Here is a 24,105-nt window from a genome sequence, read left to right as displayed (position 1 = left end):
AATGTTATAAAGTCTTAGCAGCACCCACAGTACTACATGGAGCGAAAGTTGGACATTAAGATCCAAAGACTTAAGATAATTTAAAACAATAGAAATGAAGTACCTTAGATCTGTGAAAGGCTACACAAGAAAAGACAAAATAAGAAATTCAGAACTGTGGAAATACCTGCGGGTACAGCCATTAATTGGAAAAGTAATTGAAGGGAAGTACACTCCTGGCCAATCAACTATGACGTGCTACAGACGCGAAATTTAACCGACAGGAAGAAGATGCTGTGATATGCAAATGATTAGCTTTTCAGAGCATTCACACAAGGTTGGCGCCGGTAGCGACACGTACAACGTGCTGACATGAGGAAAGTTTCCAACCGATTGCTCATACACAAACAGCAGTTGACCGCCGTTGCCTGGTGAAACGTTGCTGTGATGCCTCGCGTAAGGAGGAGAAATGCGTACCATCACGTTTCCGACTTTGATAAAGGTCGGATTGTAGCCTATCGCAATTGCGGTTTATCGTATCGCGACATTACTGCTCGCGTTGGTCGAGATCCAATGACTGTTAGCAGAATATGGAATCGATGGGTTCAGGAGGGTAATACGGAACGCCGTGCTGGGTCCCAACGGCCTCGTATCACTAGCAGTCGAGACGACAGGCATCTTATCCGCACGTCTGTAACGGATTGTGTAGCCACTTCTCGATCCCTGAGTCAACAGATGGGGACGTTTGCAAGACAACAACCATCTGCACGAACAGTTCGACGACGTTTGCAGCAGCATGGACTATCAGCTCGGAGACCATGGCTGCGATTATCCTTGACGCTGCATCACAGACATGACCGCCTGCGATGGTGTACTCAACGACGAACCTGGGTGCACTAATGGCAAAACGTTATTTTTGGGATGAATCCAGGTTCTGTTTACAGCATCATGATGGTCGCATCCGTGTTTGGCGACATCACGGTGAACGCACATTGGAAGCGTGTATTCGTCATCGCCATATTGGCGTATCACCCGGCGTGATGGTATGGGGTGCCGTCGGTTACACGTCTCGGTCACCTCTTGTTCGCATTGACATTACATTTCAGATGTGTTACGACCCGTGGCTCTACCCTTCATTCGATCCCTGCGAAACCCTACATTTCAGCAGGATAATGCACGACCGCATGTTGCAGGTCTTGTACGGGCCTTTCTGGATACAGGAAATGTTCGACTGCTGCCCTGGCCAGCACAGTCTCCAGATCTCTCACCAATTGAAAGCGTCTGGTCAATGGTAGCCGAGCAACTGGCTCGTCACAATATGCCAGTCACTACTCTTGATGAACTGTGGTATTGTGTTGAAGCTGCGTGGGTAGCTGTACCTGTACACGCCATCCAAGCTCTGTTTGAACTAATGCCCAGGCGTATCAAGGCCGTTATTGCGGGTAGAGGTGGTTGTTCTGGGTACTTACTTCTCAGGATATATGCACCCAAATTGCGTGAAAATGTAATCACTTGTCAGTTCTAGTATAGTATATTTGTCCAATGAATACCCGTTTATCATCTGCATTTCTTCTTGGTGTAGCAATTTTAATGGCCAGTACTGTAGGTTTGGAAAAAGCATGTATTGCCAAAGTCACCTCAGAGAATCCCTCGAAAAGCGGTGGAATACAATGTGGGGAAGCTGAGTAAGCGGTGGTGAGGCCGGTTGGCAGAAGAACAGTACACCGCAGATGTACTGGAGACTGGGCGAAAGCCGATCAGTGTTAGGTTGCGAAACTGTCACAAGCTGTAAGTAGGCTGTTTATGTTTTCTTTATGTAAGTAGGCTGTTTATGTTTTCTTATTGGCAATGTTACGTAGCGCTCTGTATGAAAATCACTGGCTGTGCTGTGTGCAGTCTTTGGCTAGTTTGCATTGTTGTCTGCCATTGTAGTGTTAGGCAGCGGCAGCTGGATGTGAACAGCGCGTAGCGTTGCGCAGTTGGAGGTGAGCCGCCAGCAGTGGTGGATGTGAGGAGAGAGATGGCGGAGTTTTGAAATTACATATATTATGACTTGTGATGATATTAAGGTAAATACAGTGTTTGTTCTCTATTAAAATCTTTCATTTGCTAACTATCCCTATCAGTAGTTAGTGCCTTCCGTAGTTTGAATCTTTTATTTAGCTGGCAGTAGTGGCGCTCGCTGTATTGCAGTAGTTCGAGTAATGAAGATTTTTGTGAGGTAAGTTATTTGTGAAAGGTATAGTTTAATGTTACTCAGGGCCATTCTTTTGCAGGGATCTTTGATAGTCAGATTGCGTTGCGCTAAAAATATTGTGTCAGTTTAAGCACAGTCTTGTATAAATTGTTCTAAGGGGACGTTTCAAAGCATGCGGATGGGCCACGTCCTCCTTACTTACTGACGCACAGCACGCATCTATCGCCACGTGTAAGGCTCCGTTATCTTATCACTGGGCGAGATGTCGGCTGCGATGAGCGGCTTCAGATGCCGAGACGCCGTCCCTGGAAGATGCAGCGCCAACTCGCGGCCATCATTGCTTTCGCCGCACTCGCCGCAGCACAGGTAACTGCTCCACTCTGCAAACGCGGTCTGCCTAACCAACCTTTCACCGCATCTGTTCGATATTTTAGTGATCGTAACACTGTTGTGATATTTCCCGGTAAGAACACAACTGACTTGTACGGATAAAATTCAAACGTTTTGGGAAAAAAAAAGCAACTAATCTGTGCACAACAATGTCACGGTGGTAATGAAGTGCTTGACACCACCCTGTGTTATCCCAAATTGTGCACATGTCATCAAAAAGTTTAAAAAAATATAATAACTGCGAAAGTCACAGTGTAAAGATAACTGGAACTGTTTGTTGGATAGGAGGGGACAACCACTGTGTGCCGTTCGACGTTGCACACAAGTCGAAAAGCGTCAACGCCTTCCCCATCCCTGGTAAAGGCAGAAGAACAGATATCGCCACAGAGATATAGATATGTTATAATTATTTAAGTGATGAGTGGTCACTAACGTGCAAACGCGGAAATCATGGGAATGAAACGAATTGTATGGTTTGTGAAACAACAATAATTTTGAAAAAATTGTCGGGTATAATAAAGTAAATTTCTGTCTTGTTCAGCTAACACTGAATGAGGAAATTAAAAACCTGAAAAAACTGAATTGTGAGAATGTAATGCTTGATATGTTTTTATAGTGTTGAGTAATTATTTGTTATTTATTCAAATGATAATCGTATTTTTGTATATGTATTTGCAGTGTATATCAACTGCAAACCAGAATAAACAATACACAAAATAATACTGTCAATTTATGAGGAATGGAATCACTCCATTGGAATTTCAATCATACGTTTAGTTTGCAATCTAATATGAAAACAAAATTCCTCAAGGAAGATATTAAGCTTTAGAACTACATAAGTCTATGTTTAAGAAAAAACTATAATATAACTGCAAAAATTATCTAGGCCATTCAGTAGCTTTTTCGGCTCCGGCTACTGTTATCAAAGCGATATTATTCTTCAAACACCTCATGTCATTACAGCTGCGTGATTGTAGATCAATAATTTTCCAGTTTTTCGCACACAAACTGAAACTAGCTCATTGATATTCTAATGCAACTAGACAACCAATATTTACCACCATAAATTTAAGTGGTGTTTTTACCGCAGGCTGCGGTATACAAGACCAGTGCTTCGTGTATCGCTCTCTCTTCTAATATCTGATGCAACTCGCCTCCCAGACGCCATACATGTTCCTACTTCAGTGCAGTCGATGCCATACTCCATAATTTATTTTATATAATGGTAACGTCTCTATGTATGTATCGTAGGAATTATTTAATTTCTACTCATCCTAAGGGACTAAGTAGAGGAACCTACAATGACTACTCCATTTCTCTTAATCTGTATTGCTTTTTAAATAAACATTTTATATTTAATAAGGGTGTACAAAATACATTAAATTTCATAGATGAATAAACTAACAGAGCTTGTAAAAACAATAATATACTTGCAGCGAGATAAAACAACAAATACACTGTCTTGTGCATTTATTAAGGGATGTTCAAGATCTACGAAAAAAAATATTGCGCCCTGACGGCAAAGTACGGACAAATCATTGAAAATACTGCACAGAATCACGTGACATCCATAACCAGTCACCTCGGGACACCTTGGTGTACCCACGAAAGTGCATGTTTCTGTATGTATTTCGTACACAGTAGTGTAGTCATAAGGAGCAGTGTCGGAGAAATCACATTTGAATGACATGCAGCAAAGTTCTCACAATAAATGTTCCATTTACGACGTGCGTAAACGTGCTGTTTAGCAGATTTTCTGCTATACTGTAAAGGACACAATGAGATATTATCTAGGAGGTTTCGTTCAACATAACTAGACCCCAAAATTGTTGAATATATTCTAAGAATTGTTATTCCGTGCAAGGGATTCACTATTTAAAGATGCCAGATTAAACAAATAATCACCGAGAAACGACAAAACATAGTTGCGAACGGGGCATAGTAGATAAGATTCTTACGAAAAAAATATAGGATCTGAGTTCAAATGGCAAGTGGTTATTTAGACGAGACGTGTTCACACACAAAGCAAAGTAAATGTATGTTACGGAGGGTGTAAGGATTACTGTACTGAACAAAGCTGCGGATCAGCCTTCAGTTGTTGCTTCACGTTTAGCGCTCTGCCAGAAAGAAAATCACAACGTACATTGTTGCTGCCTCGTAACTACGATTTTTCCGACCGTACTTGCCACCCTGACTAGGGTTAAGTTCACTTTGTCAAGTAGAGCGATGTGCGTTTCTATCACGAAAACCGCTTGTTCATAAAAAAAAAAACCACACACAAAAAATTCTGATTAAATTTTTCGTGATATCAAAGCACACATATAAGAGAAAAACCATAAATATTAAACAGTTAATGGTGAACTGCCATTTTCCATTGAGAAATTAAAAAAAAACAAATTAATAAAAGACCTCCGGGATCGTTTATTTTCGCTTTAGCAACTCGAGACTGCAGTAACAATATGTGTAACTATATAGCTGCTCTCAGCAAGAAGCAGATAGCTGAACATGTAATATTTTTTAGTCGGCAACCCCAGATATTCAGAAGCGCTTCATGACTCATACTCGTGGTTTATTTATTTATTTTTAATTTGAAGGTCATCAGTCTTCTGACTGGCCTGGAGCGGCCCGCCAATGATTTTGCCTCCTGAGAAAATCTTTTCATCTCAGAGTAGCACTTGCAGCCTACGTCTTCAATTGTTTGCGGGATGTATTCCAGTCTTTGTCCTCCCCTAGAGTTTTTATCCTCTAATGCTCCCTCTAGTACCATGGAACATTTTCCCTCATGTCTGAACAGGTGTCCTGTAGTCCTATTCCTTCTTCGTGGCAGTGTTTTCCATATATTCCTTTCCTCGCCGTTTCTACGGAGAACCTCATCATTCCTTACCTTTCAGTCCACTTACACGTGGCACGTCTAATATAAAATGGGGTTATAACCTGACAAAGCAAACTGTGCACGTGTTATGTTGCATTCACAAAAAATTTACCAAGGAAATACTAAGCACACTGCATTCCTAGTAGTCTTAAAACACACAGCAGTTCTTTAATCCGACTACAGAATTTTCTTACACAGTTGCACTAAACTGCCGGCCGGAGTGGCCGAGCGCTTATAGGCGCTTCAATCTGGAACCGCGCGACTGCTACGGTCACAGGTTCGAATCCTGCCTCGGGCATGGATGTGTGTGATGTCCTTAGGTTAGTTAGGTTTAAGTAGTTCTAAGTTCTAGGGGACTGATGACCTCAGATGTTAAGTCCCACAGTGCTCAGAGCCATTTGAACCATTTTGCACTAAACTTCTCAGTAAAAACTTAATTTCGTGGTATACTATTTCGTGGTATTATAAAAATGCGAAAATTTACCTGTCCATATCAGTACTCCCCAGGAATTGCGTAACACCTCGCGTTAGCCGAATGGAAGCAGCGATAGTAAGGTCCTCACGCACAAGAGATAAGGTAGGCTACAAGTACACCGAGATTTATTTGTAAATGCAGGTGTTTCGATTCAGAAAATGGAATACTGTGTCGAGTATGTTGGCGCACTGGTTACTGCACTGAAATCGCATTCGGAAGGAGTGGTGCTCAAATCCCCGTCTTCTCATTCAGTCTTGGATTTTCGGTAATTTACTTAAATAGTTAAAGGCGAATTTCGGGATCATTCCAGTCAAAACTAAATAAATAAGTACAGCTGATTTCCTTTCTTACTCGAGCTTTCTTACTCCAATCCGTTGTGATTGACGCCACGTTAAACAGTAATCATCGTTCCACCTTCCTCATTAAAGTGGTCCCACACCACATACTGAAGAAACTCAGAGACCAACTGCTAGGATCCTAATGGCTGGTAGATATGGACGCAGTAGAACTGTTTATTGTTACCTCTGTGGAATCATCACTTACTGTTTACCCGAGGTGTAGAAAGTGAAGCACGTTAGTACTAATAATATCAATAGTTTCTGTGAAACTAGAATAAGTCGTTGGAAGTGTCATGCATTTACATACCTTAACTTCTCGAGAACTTTAGTGTGATATGTCTAGCCTATTTCTCTTACAGCACAAAGCATTTCGCTTCATGTAGGTACAAATATTGTAACATAGAGTTATTTAAAATAAAAATTCTTTCATGTGTTACTACTAACGCTTTCTTGTCTTCATTTTCAGCAAACACTTATCCATAATTATTATGTGGTCTGATATGCAGCCAACGAAGTCTTGACTTTGCCTTAATATTGTTTATCCCTACTTCCCTCCCTCTCTATGTACGGGTGTATGAGTGTGATGGTGTGGGGGTGGTCACGGTAAAAGGCCGAGGAGGGAGGGAGGGAGGGAGGGAGGGAGGGAGGGAGGGAGGGAGGGAGAGAGGGAGGGAGGGAGAGAGAGAGAGAGAGAGAGAGAGAGAGAGAGAGACTTTTCTTGCACCAATTGTGTGAATGTGCCGGGAATGCCGAATTTGTCATCTAAATGATTAGAGACGATTCCGCATTAGTGTTTAACGTTACGTCGACGACAAGGTTATTAGAGATGGAGAATCAGTGCGGATTGAGGTAGGACGGTGATCGAAATCAGTCGTTCTCTTTTCGAAGCACTCTCCAGGATTTTACGCTAAGTGGTTTAGAAAAAACAATGTAAACATGAATTTGGATAGATGGACGAGGTTTTGAACCCTTATTGTCCTGAGCAGTCACAGTACCTTATTAACTTCACAACGTCTTTCTCTTGCGGCACCAGAGAACTTTTACTGCTGAGAAAACATTGTGCCTCTACGAACGAAAGACGGGTGCTACGTTTAACTTAAAAAAAATATGTACGTTTTAAACTAAATAACGCAGGTCTCGTCTGAAGTATGTTAAATCGCTTTATTCTTAGTTTGTGATGAGGTTCACTCGTACCTTAGACAGTCGTGTATCTACTCAATGGATTGTCTCATTTTTAAAGAGCCATGGAAGAAATTGGTCGTAGCCCTCGATTTCCACAAGATACTGGTGGTGGTTAGTGTTTAACGTCCCGTCGACAACGAGGTCATTAGAGACGGAGCGCAAGCTCGGGTTAGGAAGGAAATCGGCCGTGCCCTTTCAAAGGAACCATCCCGGCATTTGCCTGAAACGATTTAGGGAAATCACGGAAAACCTAAATCAGGATGGCCGGAGACGGGATTGAACCGTCGTCCTCCCGAATGCGAGTCCAGTGTGCTAACCACTGCGCCACCTCGCTCGGTGTCCCCACAAGATACTGTAGGTCGTTCAGGATAACGTGAATTAAAATTAGTAGCGGTCCGAAATTCGAAGCAGTTGCTACGATGTTTTTAATGTAAATTGTGTGTGGCAGCTAAATGTCGATATGCACAGCTGCAATAGTACGCAGTATAGTATGGGAAAACGGAAAACGGCATGTCAAGCATACCTTAAATTACAGTACTACAGCTTTTGTTGCTCCCACTTTTTTCTGTTGTTGCTGAACACCCGTTCGACAGCGAAGGTACTGGTGACACGATAACGGCTTAGTGTTTACACGGGTATGCCAAGGATTTGGCCTGAAATGACACCATGATAAGTTCGGATGAGAACAGGCAGACTGCTTTAAAACCATGCTTCCCCTACCGAGCCATCACGATCAGGAGAGCTGTAGTGTCACAGAATCCAAACTTAAGGCCGGATATGTTCATATTATAGAATATGTTTTCAATCCAAAATTCGTCTTGCACAGTTTAGCACAGCTTTCAGTTTGACATTCCAGTTTCTTGCTCCTATGGTTGTCGTGATAAGTTTGTGGCGTCGTAAGTTTCTAACATCATCATAGTCGACAAGTTATTTCGTTAGCCACCGTTTCCAGGTAGGAATATTCTTCTTTTCTATAAACTAATTAAAAAAATTATCTAGCAGAAGCTTGTGGTCACATACGTTTTTGAAAATGAGCCAGAGGTTCGAGGCCTTCCACGGGCATGGGTGTGTGTGTTGTCCTTAGCGTAAGTTAGTTTAAGTAGTGTGTAAGTCTAGGGACCGATGACCTCAGCAGTTTGGTTCCTTAGGAATTCAGACATTTGAACAGTTTTTGAAAATGGTCAAAAGCTGGAAAAATAGTACATAATAATTAGATGAAGGTCCGAAGTATATTCATCGCAAGTGGTCAAGATGTAGAAACGAGTTTGAAATTAAACATTTGCAAAATGATCAAATTCGCGCGATTCAGAAAAGTTACATGTCTTTCGCAATACGTAATTATGAGAAACTATGCTGATGCCCATGACCCATAGACCTTACCGTTGGTGGGGAGGCTTGCGTGCCTCAGCGATACAGATAGCCGTACCGTAGGTGCAACCACAACGGAGGTTGAGTGACCAGACAAACGTGTGGTTCCTGAAGAGGACAGCAGCCTTTTCAGTAGTTGCAGGGGCAACAGTCTGGATGATTGACTAACATGGCCTTGTAACACTAATCAAAACGGCCTTGCTCTGCTGGAACTGTGAACGGCTGAAAGCAAGGGGAAACTACAGACGTAACTTTTCCCGAGGGCATGCAGCTTTACTGTGTGGTTAAATGATGATGGCGTCCTCTTGGGTAAAATATTCTGGAGGTAAAATAGTCCCCCATTCGGATCTCCGGGCGGGGACTACTCAAGAGGACGTCGTTATCAGGAGAAAGAAAACTGGCGTTCTACGGATCTGAGCGTGGAATGTCAGATCCCTTAATCGGGCAGGTACGTTAGAAAATTTAAAAAGGGAAATGGATAGGTTAAAGTTAGATATAATGGGAATTAGCGAAGTTTGGTGGCAGGAGGAACAAGACTTTTGGTCAGGTGAATACAGGGTTATAAATACAAAATCAAATAGGGGTAATGCAGGAGTAGGTTTAATAATGAATAGAAAAATAGGAGTGCGGGTAAGCTACTACAAACAGCATAGTGAACGCATTATTGTGGCCAAGATAGATACGAAGCCCACACCTACGACAGTAGTACAAGTCTATATGCCTACTAGATCTGCAGATGACGAAGAAATTGAAGAAATGTATGATAAGATAAAAGAAATTATTCAGGTAGTGAAGGGAGACGAAAATTTAATAGTCATGGGTGGCTGGAATTCGATAGTAGGAAAAGGAAGAGAAGGAAACGTAGTAGGTGGATATGGATTGGGGGGGGGAAGAAATGAAAGAGGAAGACCCCTGGTAGAATTTTGCACAGAGCATAACTTAATCATAGCTAACACTTGGTTCAAGAATCATAAAAGATTGTATACATGGAGGAAGCCTGGAGATACTAAAAGGTTTAAGATTATATAATGGTAAGACAGAGATTTAGGAACCAGGTTTTAAATTGTAAGACATTTCCAGTGGCAGATGTGGACCCTGACCACAATCTATTGGTTATGAACTGTAGATTAAAACTGAAGAAACTGCAAAAAGGTGGGAATCTAAGGAGATGGGACCCGGATAAACTGACTAAACCAGAGGTTGTACAGAGTTTCAGGGAGAGTATTAGGGAACAATTGACAAGAATGGGGGAAAGAAATACAGTAGAAGAATGGGTGGCTTTGAGGAATGATGTACTGAAGGCAGCAAAGGATCAAGTAGGTAAAAAGACGAGGGCTAGTAGAAATCCTTGGGTGACAGAAGAAATATTGAATTTAATTGATGAAAGACGAAAATATAAAAATGCAGTAAATGAAGCAGGCAAAAAGGAATACAACGTCTCAAAAATGAGATCGACAGGAAGTGAAAAATGGCTAAGCAGGGATGGGTAGAGGACATATGTAAGGATGTAGAGGCTTATCTCACTAGGGGTAAGATAGATACTGCCTACAGGAAAATTAAAGAGACCTTTGAAGAAAAGAGAACCACTTGCATGAATATCAAGAGCTCAGATGGAAATCCAGTTCTAAGCAAAGAAGGGAAAGCAGAAAGGTGGAAGGAGTATATAGAGTGTCTATACAAGGGCGATGTACTTCAGGGCAATATTATGGAAATGGAAGAGGATGTAGATGAAGATGAAATGGGAGATATGATACTGCGTGAAGAGTTTGACAGAGCACTGAAAGACCGAAGTCGAAACAAGGCCCCGGGAGTAGACAACATTCCATTAGAACTACTGAAGGCCTTGGGAGAGCCAGTCCTGACAAAACTCTACAATCTGGTGAGCAAAATGTATGAGACAGGCGAAGTACCCTCAGACTTCAAGAAGAATATAATAATTCCAATCCCAAAGAAAGCAGGTGTTGACAGATGTGAAAATTACTGCACTATCAGTTTAATAAGTCACGGCTGCAAAATACTAATGTGAATTCTTTACAGACGAATGGAAAAACTGGTAGAAGCCGACCTCGGGGAAGATCAGATTGGATTCCGTAGAAATGTTGAAACACGTGAGACGATACTGACCATACGACTTATCTTAGAATCTAGATTAAGAAAAGGCAAACCTACGTTTCTAGCATTTGTAGACTTAGAGAAAGCTGAAACGTCCCCTTAGAACAATTATACACGACTGTGCTGATAAACCTCTTACACTATTTGCTTTTCAAACAGCTGAGCAAAGCTGAACGTACTCAAACATTCACTAAAGTGACACACAATATTTTTAGCGCAACGCAATCTGACTTTCAATAATCCCTACAAAACAATGGCCCTGACTAACTTTAACCTATACCTTTCACAAATCACTTACCTCACAAAAATCTTCGTTACTGGAACTACTGCAATACAGCGAGCGCCACTACTGCCATCTAAATAAAAGATTCAAACTACGGAAGGCACTAACTACTGATAGGGATAGTTAGCAAATGAAAGATATTAATAGAGAACAAACAATGTATTTACCTTAATAGTCATAATACACTCCTGGAAATGGAAAAAAGAACACATTGACACCGGTGTGTCAGACCCACCATACTTGCTCCGGACACTGCGAGAGGGCTGTACAAGTAATGATCACACGAACGGCACAGCGGACACACCAGGAACCGCGGTGTTGGCCGTTGAATGGCGCTAGCTGCGCAGCATTTGTGCACCGCCGCCGTCAGTGTCAGCCAGTTTGCCGTGGCATACGGAGCTCCATCGCAGTCTTTAACACTGGTAGCATGCCGCGACAGCGTGGACGTGAACCGTATGTGCAGTTGACGGACTTTGAGCGAGGGCGTATAGTGGGCATGCGGGAGGCCGGGTGGACGTACCGCCGAATTGCTCAACACGTGGGGCGTGAGGTCTCCACAGTACATCGATGTTGTCGCCAGTGGTCGGCGGAAGGTGCACGTGCCCGTCGACCTGGGACCGGACCGCAGCGACGCACGGATGCACGCCAAGACCGTAGGATCCTACGCAGTGCTGTAGGGGACCGCACCGCCACTTCCCAGCAAATTAGGGACACTGTTGCTCCTGGGGTATCGGCGAGGACCATTCGCAACCGTCTCCATGAAGCTGGGCTACGGTCCCGCACACCGTTAGGCCGTCTTCCGCCCACGCCCCAACATCGTGCAGCCCGCCTCCAGTGGTGTCGCGACAGGCGTGAATGGAGGGACGAATGGAGACGGGTCGTCTTCAGCGATGAGAGTCGCTTCTGCCTTGGTGCCAATGATGGTCGTATGCGTGTTTGGCGCTGTGCAGGTGAGCGCCACAATCAGGACTGCATACGACCGAGGCACATAGGGCCAACACCCGGCATCATGGTGTGGGGAGCTATCTCCTACACTGGCCGTACCCCACTGGTGATCGTCGAGGGGACACTGAATAGTGCACGGTACATCCAAACCGTCATCGAACCCATCGTTCTACCATTCCTAGACCGGCAAGGGAACTTGCTGTTCCAACAGGACAATGCACGTCCGCATGTATCCCGTGCCACCCAACGTGCTCTAGAAGGTGTAAGTCAACTACCCTGGCCAGCAAGATCTCCGGATCTGTCCCCCATTGAGCATGTTTGGGACTGGATGAAGCGTCGTCTCACGCGGTCTGCACGTCCAGCACGAACGCTGGTCCAACTGAGGCGCCAGGTGGAAATGGCATGGCAAGCCGTTCCACAGGACTACATCCAGCATCTCTACGATCGTCTCCATGGGAGAATAGCAGCCTGCATTGCTGCGGAAGGTGGATATACACTGTACTAGTGCCGACATTGTGCATGCTCTGTTGCCTGTGTCTATGTGCCTGTGGTTCTGTCAGTGTGATCATGTGATGTATCTGACCCCAGGAATGTGTCAATAAAGTTTCCCCTTCCTGGGACAATGAATTCACGGTGTTCTTATTTCAATTTCCAGGAGTGTATATGTAATTTCAAAACTCCGCCATCTCTCTCCTCACATCCACCACTGCTGGCTGCTCACCTCTAACTGCGCAACGCTACGCGCTGTTCACATCCAGCTGCCGCTGCCCAACACTAAAATGGCAGACAACAATGCAAACTAGTCACATACTGCACACAGCACAGCCAGTGATTTTCATACAGAGCGCTACGTGTCATTACCAATATAAAAATCTAAACAGCCTACTTATATAGCCCCCATGCTCCCCACAAAAATTTTACAATTTTTTTTTTTTATCTAACACGGTCCCTATAATGCGCCGGAATTACGTATGGTCTAACACAAAATTTAGTATGCTCACGAACACGAAATTGGTATTGAAATCCCTTGATTGTTCCTGTTTTGTGAGTAAAAACTGTGGAATGTGCATGTAAAATCTCAAAAAGGTCCTGCCTATCAGTGTCATTACAATTCTCAATTGTTTGAATTTTATTCTGAATTAACTCATTAATTTCAAATATGCCATCGATGTCATCCCTGTCAGTACTTGCAGAGTGATTGTTAGTGTCTAGTTCCGTAGAAAATTCCGAACTGTTGTCTAACAGAAGGTAAAGCCGATTAATTTCCTCATCATGGTTTGAGAGCCAGTCTTCAAATTTCAAAGCTATTGACTTACCTTCTTTCACTAAACTTATCTCAGCATCGTGAAAGCTTAAGACTGCTTTGTATTCATTCAAAAAGTCTACTCCCAGTATAATTTCCGTCGACAATAATGGAACAATAAGAAAGTTCATAGAGAAGCTGTGGCTTTGGCAAAAGAATTCTAAATTGGTTTGTTGGCGTACATCTACACTTTTTCCAAAGATTGCACCTTGTAATTTAATCTTACGTAACGGAAGTGTGCGGCAATCGTTCGATTTGTTGCACTTGCTAAAAGCTGTTTCACTAATTACTGAAATGGGACTGCCAGAGTCAAGTACTGCCGTAAATTTTACGTCGTTTACAGTAATGTGAATCACAGGATATGCAATGTTGTTAAGTTTTACGTCGTGTTCCTGGAGTAAGATGTCCCTAATGTCTTCCATTTTTACGTAATTACTAGCTACGGCAGCTGCGACGTCAGTTTCATAAGTACGTCTTGTGGCTGCCAGCGGAGTGAGTCATTGCCTATTGTCTCTTTGTTGGCGCGCGTCGTTATTGGGATTTGGAGACCTAACTTCTACAAATTCATCATGACGATAGTGCTCTGCTCTGTTTAAATCTCGCCAGTTCTGATGCAATTCAGGTCTGTCGTTACGATCATATCGTCTGTCGTCATGTCGGTAGATTCGATAGTTTCTTTCTTGTCGGTCACGTGGTGGAGAATTTCTCCCTGAATCGTAACTGCGCGCTGGACCGTTGCGTCTAAAGTTATTCTGTCTCCCTTGATAATAATTGTTTTGGTTCCCATATTGTCTGTTTCTCTGATTGTCTCTGTGATAGTCATTACCGCGGAGAGGTGATCTTTCCCTGTAATTATTACTACTCTGCCAACGGTTGTCATACTGGTGATGTCTGTTTTGGTCACGATTTGTGTTGTGAGAATAGCCTTGTCGTGTCCAGTTATTATTTCTGTCGTCACGGAATTGTGATGGATGTGCCCTGTAGTGGTTGTTTTCCCGTTTTCGCGTCCCGCGACTGTTTGTGTCAATTTCTAATTCTTGTAAGAGTCCCTGAAAAGCTTCAATGTCGTCTTTGCAACGTCCTGTTAAAATAATATGTCGTAAATGTTCAGGCAGTTTGATTAAGCAAATGTGGATGAGTTCTGAGGGGCTGTATGGGTTTGACAGGTACTGATTCTTGTGCAACATGTCTTCAAAATATTTCACAAGACTGGAAAATTCAGATTGTTCGAAATGTTTCATCATTATGATGCCATGTTTTACTCGGTCTTGTGTGGCTTGAGACCAATATGCTGAGAGGAAGGCATGGTAAAATTCTCCTTCACTGTGACAATCGTGAATGATTGATCGCATTCTTACAGCTGGTTCATTCTCCAAGTAGCCACACATAAATTCTAACCTGTGCTCCAATGACCAGTTGAGAGGGAAACAATGAGAGAATTGATGGAGCCACGCTTGTGGATGAATGTCGTTGGCAGAATTCTTAAACGTTTTGAATTTACGTGTAGTAATGAACAGCTTATAGTCAAAATCATCGTGTCGGCGAGTAGCATGTCGGTCATTGTTACGTCGTGTCAGCGGCTCGATCTCAAAATTTGGTGCACATTGCCAATTCCTTTCATAATTACCGAAATGCCCTGTGCTATTATTTTGTGGCTTTTCCGTATTTCTAAGTTCCTCTTCCCGTGTTGGAGCGCGAGTGTCCTCTGAAATATGTAATTCTTGTATTACCTGCGTCAGCTGATCTTGTACTTCCCGGATTTCTCTTTTGTACTGTGTGTTGATTTGATTTTGATTTTGTTTGAATTTTCTAATTTGTTGATACTCTTCTGTGTCAGTGAAGGCTACGGGTCTTGTGTCATTCAGATCATCATCTACCTTTGTAGATAAGTTAGTGACCTGATCCGAAAGTTCAGCTACTTTCTCTGATAGTGAACACATTTCCTCAGTGTGTTTTTCTGAACCAAGTTTCAGAGTGTCCATTTGTGTTGAAATCGAATCTACTGTGTTCTTTAAGTTTTCCTGAGTTTTTGCCAGTTGCGTAACCGAATCGGTAGATGCAACTGAGTCAATTTTAGCCCACAAGGTCTCATGATTTTCATGAACAATGGTTTGCAGCTCTTTTATGGCTGCTTCGTGATTCTGTAATGCATTTTCATGACGCGAAAAAATAGGTTGGAAATGCTCACAAATTTGTGTTTTTACGTCATTACAGACCTTTTGACATTTCGATCCGATGTTATGTAACTCAGTGGTTAAATCTTCACGTGTTCGTTCAAGTGTGGTGTCTAACTTTTGAAGATTTTGTTCCATTTTGTCTAACTTTTGCTGTGTTTGTCTCTGATTTTGTTCCATTGTGTCTAACTTTTGAAGCTTTTGTCCCATTTGTTGCATTAATTGTAATAACAATGCATTAGTGTCTGGAATCTGTTCCTCTACGCTTTTCGGCAGTGCATTTGCACTGGCAACATTCACATTTTGACAAGCTGAAAATGTGTCTTGACTTATTTGAGAAAACGGCGAGGACGCAAAACCTGTATCTACAGTATTTGTAAAATTGTGTCCTGTCATTTCGGATTCCTGAGGCGAGCTGTTGCCGAGCGATCGATCGATAATGCTTCCCTGTTCACTAATTGTTTCACTGCCTACGCCATTGTTTGCTGCCCGCTCCATTTCCCTATGCACAATTACCAAATTACTATGTTGAACATTAGTTAATTCACTACATGGTGGCGTTAACACACTGCTTTCGTCTTCACTGTCATTTCTCAGTTTACTTTGGAGCCTAGTATTACGTTTTTCACACGCCATTATTGTCACAATATTTCACACGACAACACAGAAAAACACAATTTGAAGAGGAAAAATAGGGGAACACATTAACATAGCACTGAAAATAATATCTATTTAATTGCAAGCGCAGCTGCGAAATACTTGGTGCAAATCTACATGCATGCCACAACTGTTTTACTGTGCAACAATGAAAACCACAACTACCAAGGAAATTCTCTCTATAATTACGCACTAGCAATAAACAAAAGCTACACAAAATACACAAACTACAAGAAAAAATCAGAATATTCCAGTGAGGTATCCTGGCAGGGTCGCCATATGAAACGTCCCCTTAGAACAATTATACACGACTGTGCTGATAAACCTCTTACACTATTTGCTTTTCAAACAGCTGAGCAAAACTGAACGTACTCAAATATTAACTAAAGTGAGACACAATATTTTTAGCGCAACGCAATCTGACTTTCAATAATCCCTACAAAACAATGGCCCTGACTAACTTTAACCTATACCTTTCACAAATCACTTACCTCACAAAAATCTTCGTTACTGGAACTACTGCAATACAGCGAGCGCCACTACTGCCAGCTAAATAAAAGATTCAAACTACGGAAGGCACTAACTACTGATAGGGATAGTTAGCAAATGAAAGATATTAATAGAGAACAAACAATGTATTTACCTTAATAGTCATAATATATGTAATTTCAAAACTCCGCCATCTCTCTCCTCACATCCACCACAGCTGGCTGCTCACCTCTAACTGCGCAACGCTACGCGCTGTTCACATCCAGCTGCCGCTGCCCAACACTACAATAGCAGACAACAATGCAAACTAGCCACATACTGCACACAGCACAGCCAGTGATTTTCATACAGAGTGCTACGTGTCATTACCAATATAAAAATCTAAACAGCCTACTTACAAAGCTTTTGACAATGTTGACTGGAATACTCTCTTTCAAATTCTGAAGGTGGGAGGGTTAAAATATAGGGATCGAAAGGCTATTTACAATTTGTGCAGAAACCAGATGGCAGTTATAAGAGTCGAGGGGCATGAAAGGGAAGCAGTGGCTGGGAAGGGATTGAGACAGGGTTGTAGCCTCTCCCCAATGTTATTCAATCTGTATATTGAGCAAACAGTAAAGGAAACAAAAGAAAAATTCGGAGGAGGTATTAAAATCCATGGAGAAGAAATAAAGACTTTGAGGTTAGCCGATGACATTGTAATTCTATCAGAGACAGCAAAGGACTTACTTGGAAGAGCAGTTGAACGGAATGGACAGTGTCTTGAAAGGAGGGTATAAGATGAACATCAACAAAAGCAAAACGATGATAATGGAATGTAGTCGAATTAAATCGGGTGATGCTGAGGGAATTAGATTAGGAAATGATACACTTAAAGTAGTAAATGAGTTTTGCTATTTGGGGAGCAAAATAACAGATGATGGTCGAGGTAGAGAGGATATAAAATGTAAACTGGCAATGGCAAGGAAAGCGTTTCTGAAGAAGAGAAATTTGTTAACATCAGGTATAGATTTAAGTGTCAGGAAGTCGTTTCTGAAAGTATTTGTATGGAGTGTAGCCATGTATGGAAGTGAAACATGGACGATAAATAGTTTGGACAAGAAGAGAATAGAAGCTTTCGAAATGTGGTGCTACAAAAGAATGCTAAAGATTAGATGGGTAGGTCACGTAACTAATGAGGAGGTATTGAACAGAATTGGGGAGAAGAGAAGTTTGTGGCACAACTTGACTAGGTGGGATCGTTTGGTAGGACATGTTCTGAGGCATCAAGGGATCACCAATTTAGTCCTCGAGGGCACCGTGGAGGGTAAAAATCGTGGAGGGAGACCTAGAGATGAATACACTAAGCAGATTCAGAAGGATGTAGGCTGCAGTACGTACTGGGAGATGAAGCAGCTTGCACAGGATAGAGTAACATGGAGAGCTGCATCAAACCAGTGTCAGGACTGAAGACCACAACAACAAGATGCTGATTATATGGAAGAACTGATCACTCATCCAATAGCCATTAAACAAATACCTGTGGAGCAACTGAAAGTTATGTAAGACTGGAAAATTGTACATGTGAACTCTGTTTCTTATGGGTCAGAGGACAAAGACACATAATTGCAAAGCTACAAGAAGTAAATTTATTGTAGGGTTATGGAGCACACACTATGGTCTGGTATATTACCCTCATTGGAGACCGAACAACAGTTCTGTAGGAATCAACACAGATTCTACAAGCACCCATCATGTGTTCACTGCATGTAAAATGTTCTGGATTCAGAAAAAGAATTTTGATACCGTGATTCTTGATCTTTGCGAAAAACATTCCATACTGCCTCGTTGTCACTAAAACAGGTGTTATCGTGTTACCGTAATAAATACATAGCTGAACTGGCGGTTTCTGTGCGATTCGACATCTAATTCTTCTAGTGCAGAATACTATTAGAAGCGGAAGTAATGTCGGAGGTACTACAAGCAAGTGTGAGAGGACTACTACCACGTACAGACTATAACTGCACATAATGCTGCAAAACGAATCACCGTCCCAATTTAAATATAACAAATAGTTAAATATTCGGTCATAGACACATTGTCTAGTCACATTAACGCGACGATCGCCGACGTCAACGTTCAATACCCACTCACAAACAGCGTGTGGCAGCATTAGCAGTCGAGGGTATCAAAGCGTGTATGGGGGACGCCGAAAAATACATTGCAATCGTTGTGGTAATTAGGGAATGGAGCGATTTCTCTGACGTCCAAAAGGGCATGATCATTGGCTTTCTGGCCAAGGGTGGAAGAACTTCAGAAACGATTGAGTCTGTAAATTGTTCGCTTGGCGCCGTGGTTGAAGTTTTCCGTGCATGGCAAACTGGCGCTATCCAAAACGGGCGTTCGAGGCAAGGGTGGTGTACCACAGGCCATAGATGACAGGGGTGAACGATGGCTGCAGAGATGTGTAGAGCGAATAGATGTGAAACTGTTGAGCAACTGACCGCCCAGATGAACCAAGGGACTACCAACAGTGTCTCTTCAACAACCGTTCAGCGAAAGTTGTTGCGTATGGGTCTCCACATTAGGCGCCTGTTTCATGCACCCATGCTGACTGATGTTCATCGGCGACAAATGCTGCTATTCGCACGCCGACACAGTAACTGGACGTCCACCGAGGGGTGAGAGGTGGCCTTTTCAGGTGAATCAAGTTTTATGCTCCGTCGGACAGCTGGCCGTTGGCGCGTACGGCGTGAACCGTCTGAAAACAAACACCTTGCAACAATCGTGGCATCGTTAGGGTCTGAGAAGTGTTTTAGTGGCATGCCATCGGTGATATCATTGTGGTAGGCAAAATGGATCGACTCAAGCATGCATTATCCTTTGGTACCTTGTCCACCCCTAACTGTAGTTTGTTTTCCTCGGTGTGATGGTATCTACCAGGAGGACAATGCAACGTGTCATACGGCTCACAGTGTATGTGCGTGGTTCGAAGAGCACCAAGATGAGTAGGAACAGGAAAAATTCTGTAAATCTATACAGAAAATCAAAAATATTGTTTATCCACTCACCTTACGCTAAATTTTATCAATTTAGTCCAATAAAAATACTAGATTTCTACAACGAATTATAGATTATAGCGTACATACAGGCGATAATTTTTTTATATATGTAGAGGTAAATAAATATACACAGGCAGGACAACGTCTATCAGCTTTCTCTGGTTGTTCATAAAAACGTGACCGTAACAAAGTGAGGCTGACGTAAGAGATGAAGAATTATTTGAGGACAGTTGCATGAACCACCACGGACGTATTTATTCATGGTGAAAATGTCACAGAAATTCTCGAGAAATTCCAATTGTAGACGTTATTAGAAAGTCGCTGTACGTCACAGGAAAACATTACAAAAACATACATGTTAAGTGACCTATTAATTAATTTCACATGCATCTTTTATAATGATTATGACAATGAATTCAGGGAAATCTCGATTTACTTTTCGAGCTTGTGAGTAGAGGGAATATGAGAGAAGAAGAATGATGACACTGCACAGTGTGCTTTCCGCCACGCACGGTATACCAAATTGTGAATTAGAGATGTAGGTTCGAGTTTATCTATCAGCTTCTCCATAGAGCTTTTACAGCTTTGAGAGGTCCGGAACATTGGTCACTCAACCTCGTTAGGCGCTCTGAAGCTCTAACTTAATACAATGATCGTTAACCAACAGTTGAATACAGATTTTATTCAGGTGACATGTTCTTAACAAATGACTATGAAGCAGCATTTGCCCGATCGAAATGAATCAACAGGATTAATCACTCTGTATGCGCATGTGTGTTTTGTGTGGGTGTGTGAGAGTGAGTGAGTGAGTGAGTGAGAGAGAGAGAGAGAGAGAGAGAAAGAGAGAGAAACACCATATTGATATCCAACAGCGACATAAATCATGGGTGTCACACATGAAATCACTGAAATTACAGAACTGATGTATACAGTATTTACTAAACCTGAAATTTGTACGTAACTCGTTTTTGTTATATTCCAGCCTTTACGCAAGGTAGCTACCAGCAACGTTCGAACGATAATTTAAATACCCTTCCTCCCACGACAATTAAGAAGCCCGCTTCCTAAACTTCACTCTTTCCCCTTCCTTCACTTCAGTTCCATCTGTCAAAGCTCTGAGGTATAATACAATATTATATTACATTATGCTTTACTGTATTTGTTTCTTTAAACTTAAATAATAAATGGAAGATTACTTCACACTATTAAGAAATATAGAGAGTAAGTGCTTACGACAGTAAATAGTCTGTTGTAAGTGTGAATTTTAGTGACGTGATCTGTTACTAAAAATGACAAATTTCAAGTGTGAGTGCGATTGCGTAAGATTTTCACCGATGAACACGACAAATAACTCGTAACTGAAGAAAAATAATCACCTTAAATTAATTATTTATATACCAAGTGTCATCTGAGGCCCTCCTGTTGTCAAACTAAAAACTGTGTAATTTATTTGTTGGTAGATGGCAAACTGATGCACATATAATTCTCAAAAACATAAATATAGTCTTTGAAAGTAGAATTGGAACTCGTAAACACACGAACGTAAATATAAAAATAAAATATAGCGATGAAGGTATTGTGTTAATATTGGTGTACTTTTGTCCGAGCTACACTGGCGGTTTTTCTCTTTGTTCGGTAGGAAAACAGACCAGCAGTTCATCAAAATGCGTACAGTCTAAATATTTATGATTATGAAAAATTTTGCTTATGTTATTCTTCCGTTTTTTATTGTTGTAAGCGATGGGACTGCTAATAGCTAAATGCAGGTAAAGATGAACTTTCTCTCATTATGAATGCATGTTTAACATTAATCTACACCTCGAAGACCAATCGAACCACAGCAAAAAAAAAAAAAAAAAGTGTGTAAAATGTTATGGGGCTTAACTGCTAAGGTCATCAGTCCCTAAGCTAACACACTACTTAACCTAAATTAACCTGAGGACAAACACACACACCCATGCCCGAGGGAGGACTCGAACCTCCGCTGGGACCAGCCGGAACCACAACAGCTTTACAGATTATAAGATCTTCATTAAGGCGTCTAAAGTTACCATATTTGTCCAGAGTGAAATTGACTGTTTTGTGACGCAAGAGAACATTTTTGTTCGCACTCATCGTAAAGCGTCGGCCCATGCCAATGCACAGAGCGTAGTGGTATTCGGTGGAAGCGTCCACGACTGCTGTCGTTGGTCCTCATGTCAATGCAATATTTCACACGGCAGCAGGAGCAGCAGGGGGATTACGTTAGGAAGGCATGCGCTATGCCCCCATCGCCAGAGTTCCAATCGCGCAGTGACGGCTACTTGTCTTCAGTTTTGGAGTGGTAGCCTGAACACTGCTATGAAAACTACGACAGTATGTAAGGTCAAGATTCCAATTTTTTCCGACGCAGGTCTCGTAATTCTGCACTGAATGAAATGGAAAATGCTATGCTATCAGCAGTCTGACTGTATGCTACCAAACTGATGCTTCCATGCCTATGGGATATGTTGAATAAATTTTCATCATTACACGAGCTTATTTTCAGTATAGAAAAAATCTGTTCCACAGATGAAAAATGATGTGACTACACGGTGGGAACTGAATGTGTACAATGTAACTGGAAATTCGTAGATAGTTATCGAAACACTACGTCCCGAGAGGACGTGAACGGGCAGCTTATCGCCAATTTTTGGGCTTAAAAATAAGTAGAATCATTTGCATGAGCGACACGGGAGCGTCATACCAACAGATCGGGTTTAGTGCAATGACTGCAGAACGAGTGATTACGAGACGTGACAAGAACAACACTGTAGCAAGAAAAATAGGCACAGATCCTTCCAGAAACACTACACCACAAGAATATCGTAGTATTTTTCGCTGGACTCTGGTGAGCCGGCCGGAGTGGCCAAGCGGTTCTAGGCGCTACAGTCTGGAAGCGCGCGACCGCTACTGTCGCAGGTTCGCATCCTGCCTCGGACATGGATATGTGTGATGTAATTAGGTTAGTTAGGTTTAAGTAGTTTTAAGTTCTAGGGGACTGATGACCTCTTCCCATAGTGCTCTGAGCCATTTGAACCATTTGACTCTGTTGAAGAACAGAAAAACAGCTGCAACCTGGGCAGAGATTACATGAGGTATTACCACGATCCGTTGGGAACAGATTATTGTAACTCGGATTATTATCTCGAGTTGTCGTGCGTCGTTTGCCTCTGACACCATACTACGTACAGCATACCAGCATGATGCAGAACTCGAGTCAACTAGGACACCAAGTGACATTCTATGGAGTTCATCGACGAGTCTCTCTTTTTTAAATGTCGGTCGGATATAACGTCAGTATGTCTGTACACGACCTTCGGAAGGTCACAGAATCAGCATTTCTCGTGACCCATAAACCTTCAACTACTCGAGTTGTGTTGTGGGCAAGTATTGAATGTGGTAAGTGGACTGATTTGGCAGTTATTGAAAGGAGGCTGAATGAACGGCAGAATGGCAAACCCTATTGTCATACCCTTCATGATCAAGGTACCAAACGTCTTATTTCATCGAGACAGTGCAGTATCGCACACTGCAGATCACACCACAAATCCCGTGAGGGATGTACAGGTCTTTGACTGTTCTGTCCAGTCCCCATGTAGACCATGTCTGGGATGGAATGGGAAAACGTATTCTTCCGTACCAGCCTCCAGCCAGTAATCTTCATGGACCGATTCAACACTTGTTTGAAACATGGTGCGAAATTCTTCAAGATGACATTCGGTAGCTGTTTAATTCCAGGCCACAACGGATACCAGAGCGTTTTCGTGTCTGGGAACCACATCTAGTACTGATGTCAACATCAGTTTCGAATGGAATTAAAGTTCCATAATTTGATGAACATCTCTATAAATTATGATGTACGAGGTGCGTTCAATAAGTAATGCAACATTTTGTTCTCGGCCAATTACCGTTGAAAATTGCAGAATTTGCTGTTGGACATCGTAGAATATTCCCGCTTCAGCCTCTACAGTTTTTTGAAATTCCGATAGGTGGTGGTCCTCTACGTAGCCTTCAAAATTGCGTCCGTAACTGAGGTACGTTCCAAGCAGAGAGCTGTCGTTGAGTTTCCTTTGGCGGAAAGTCAGAGCATCGCAGATGTTCATTGGCGCTTACAGAATGTCTACGGAGACCTTGAAGTCAACAAAAGCACTGTGAGTCGTAGGGTGAGACATCTGTCATCATCGTAACTGTGGTGTCACCGCCAGACACCACACTTGCTAGGTGGTAGCCTTTAAATCGGCCGCGGTCCGTTAGTATACGTCGGACCCGCGTGTCGCCA

General features: G+C 42.3%; 1 protein-coding gene across 1 annotated transcript in view; it reads left to right on the top strand.

Moving 5' to 3' along the window:
* The first annotated feature begins 2,476 nt into the window (after positions 1 to 2,476).
* LOC126184999 (uncharacterized) overlaps positions 2,477 to 24,105 on the top strand; it is a 35,179-nt gene continuing 13,550 nt past the window's right edge. The window contains exon 1 of the mRNA XM_049927715.1: positions 2,477 to 2,542. Coding sequence (XP_049783672.1) covers positions 2,489 to 2,542 — 54 coding nt within the window. The 5' untranslated portion in view covers positions 2,477 to 2,488. The remainder of the gene's footprint in view (positions 2,543 to 24,105) is intronic.

Source organism: Schistocerca cancellata, chromosome 4 (assembly GCF_023864275.1).
Source record: "Schistocerca cancellata isolate TAMUIC-IGC-003103 chromosome 4, iqSchCanc2.1, whole genome shotgun sequence".
Taxonomy (NCBI): Eukaryota; Metazoa; Arthropoda; class Insecta; order Orthoptera; family Acrididae; genus Schistocerca; species Schistocerca cancellata.
This window is presented reverse-complemented; position numbering and strand designations above follow the sequence as displayed.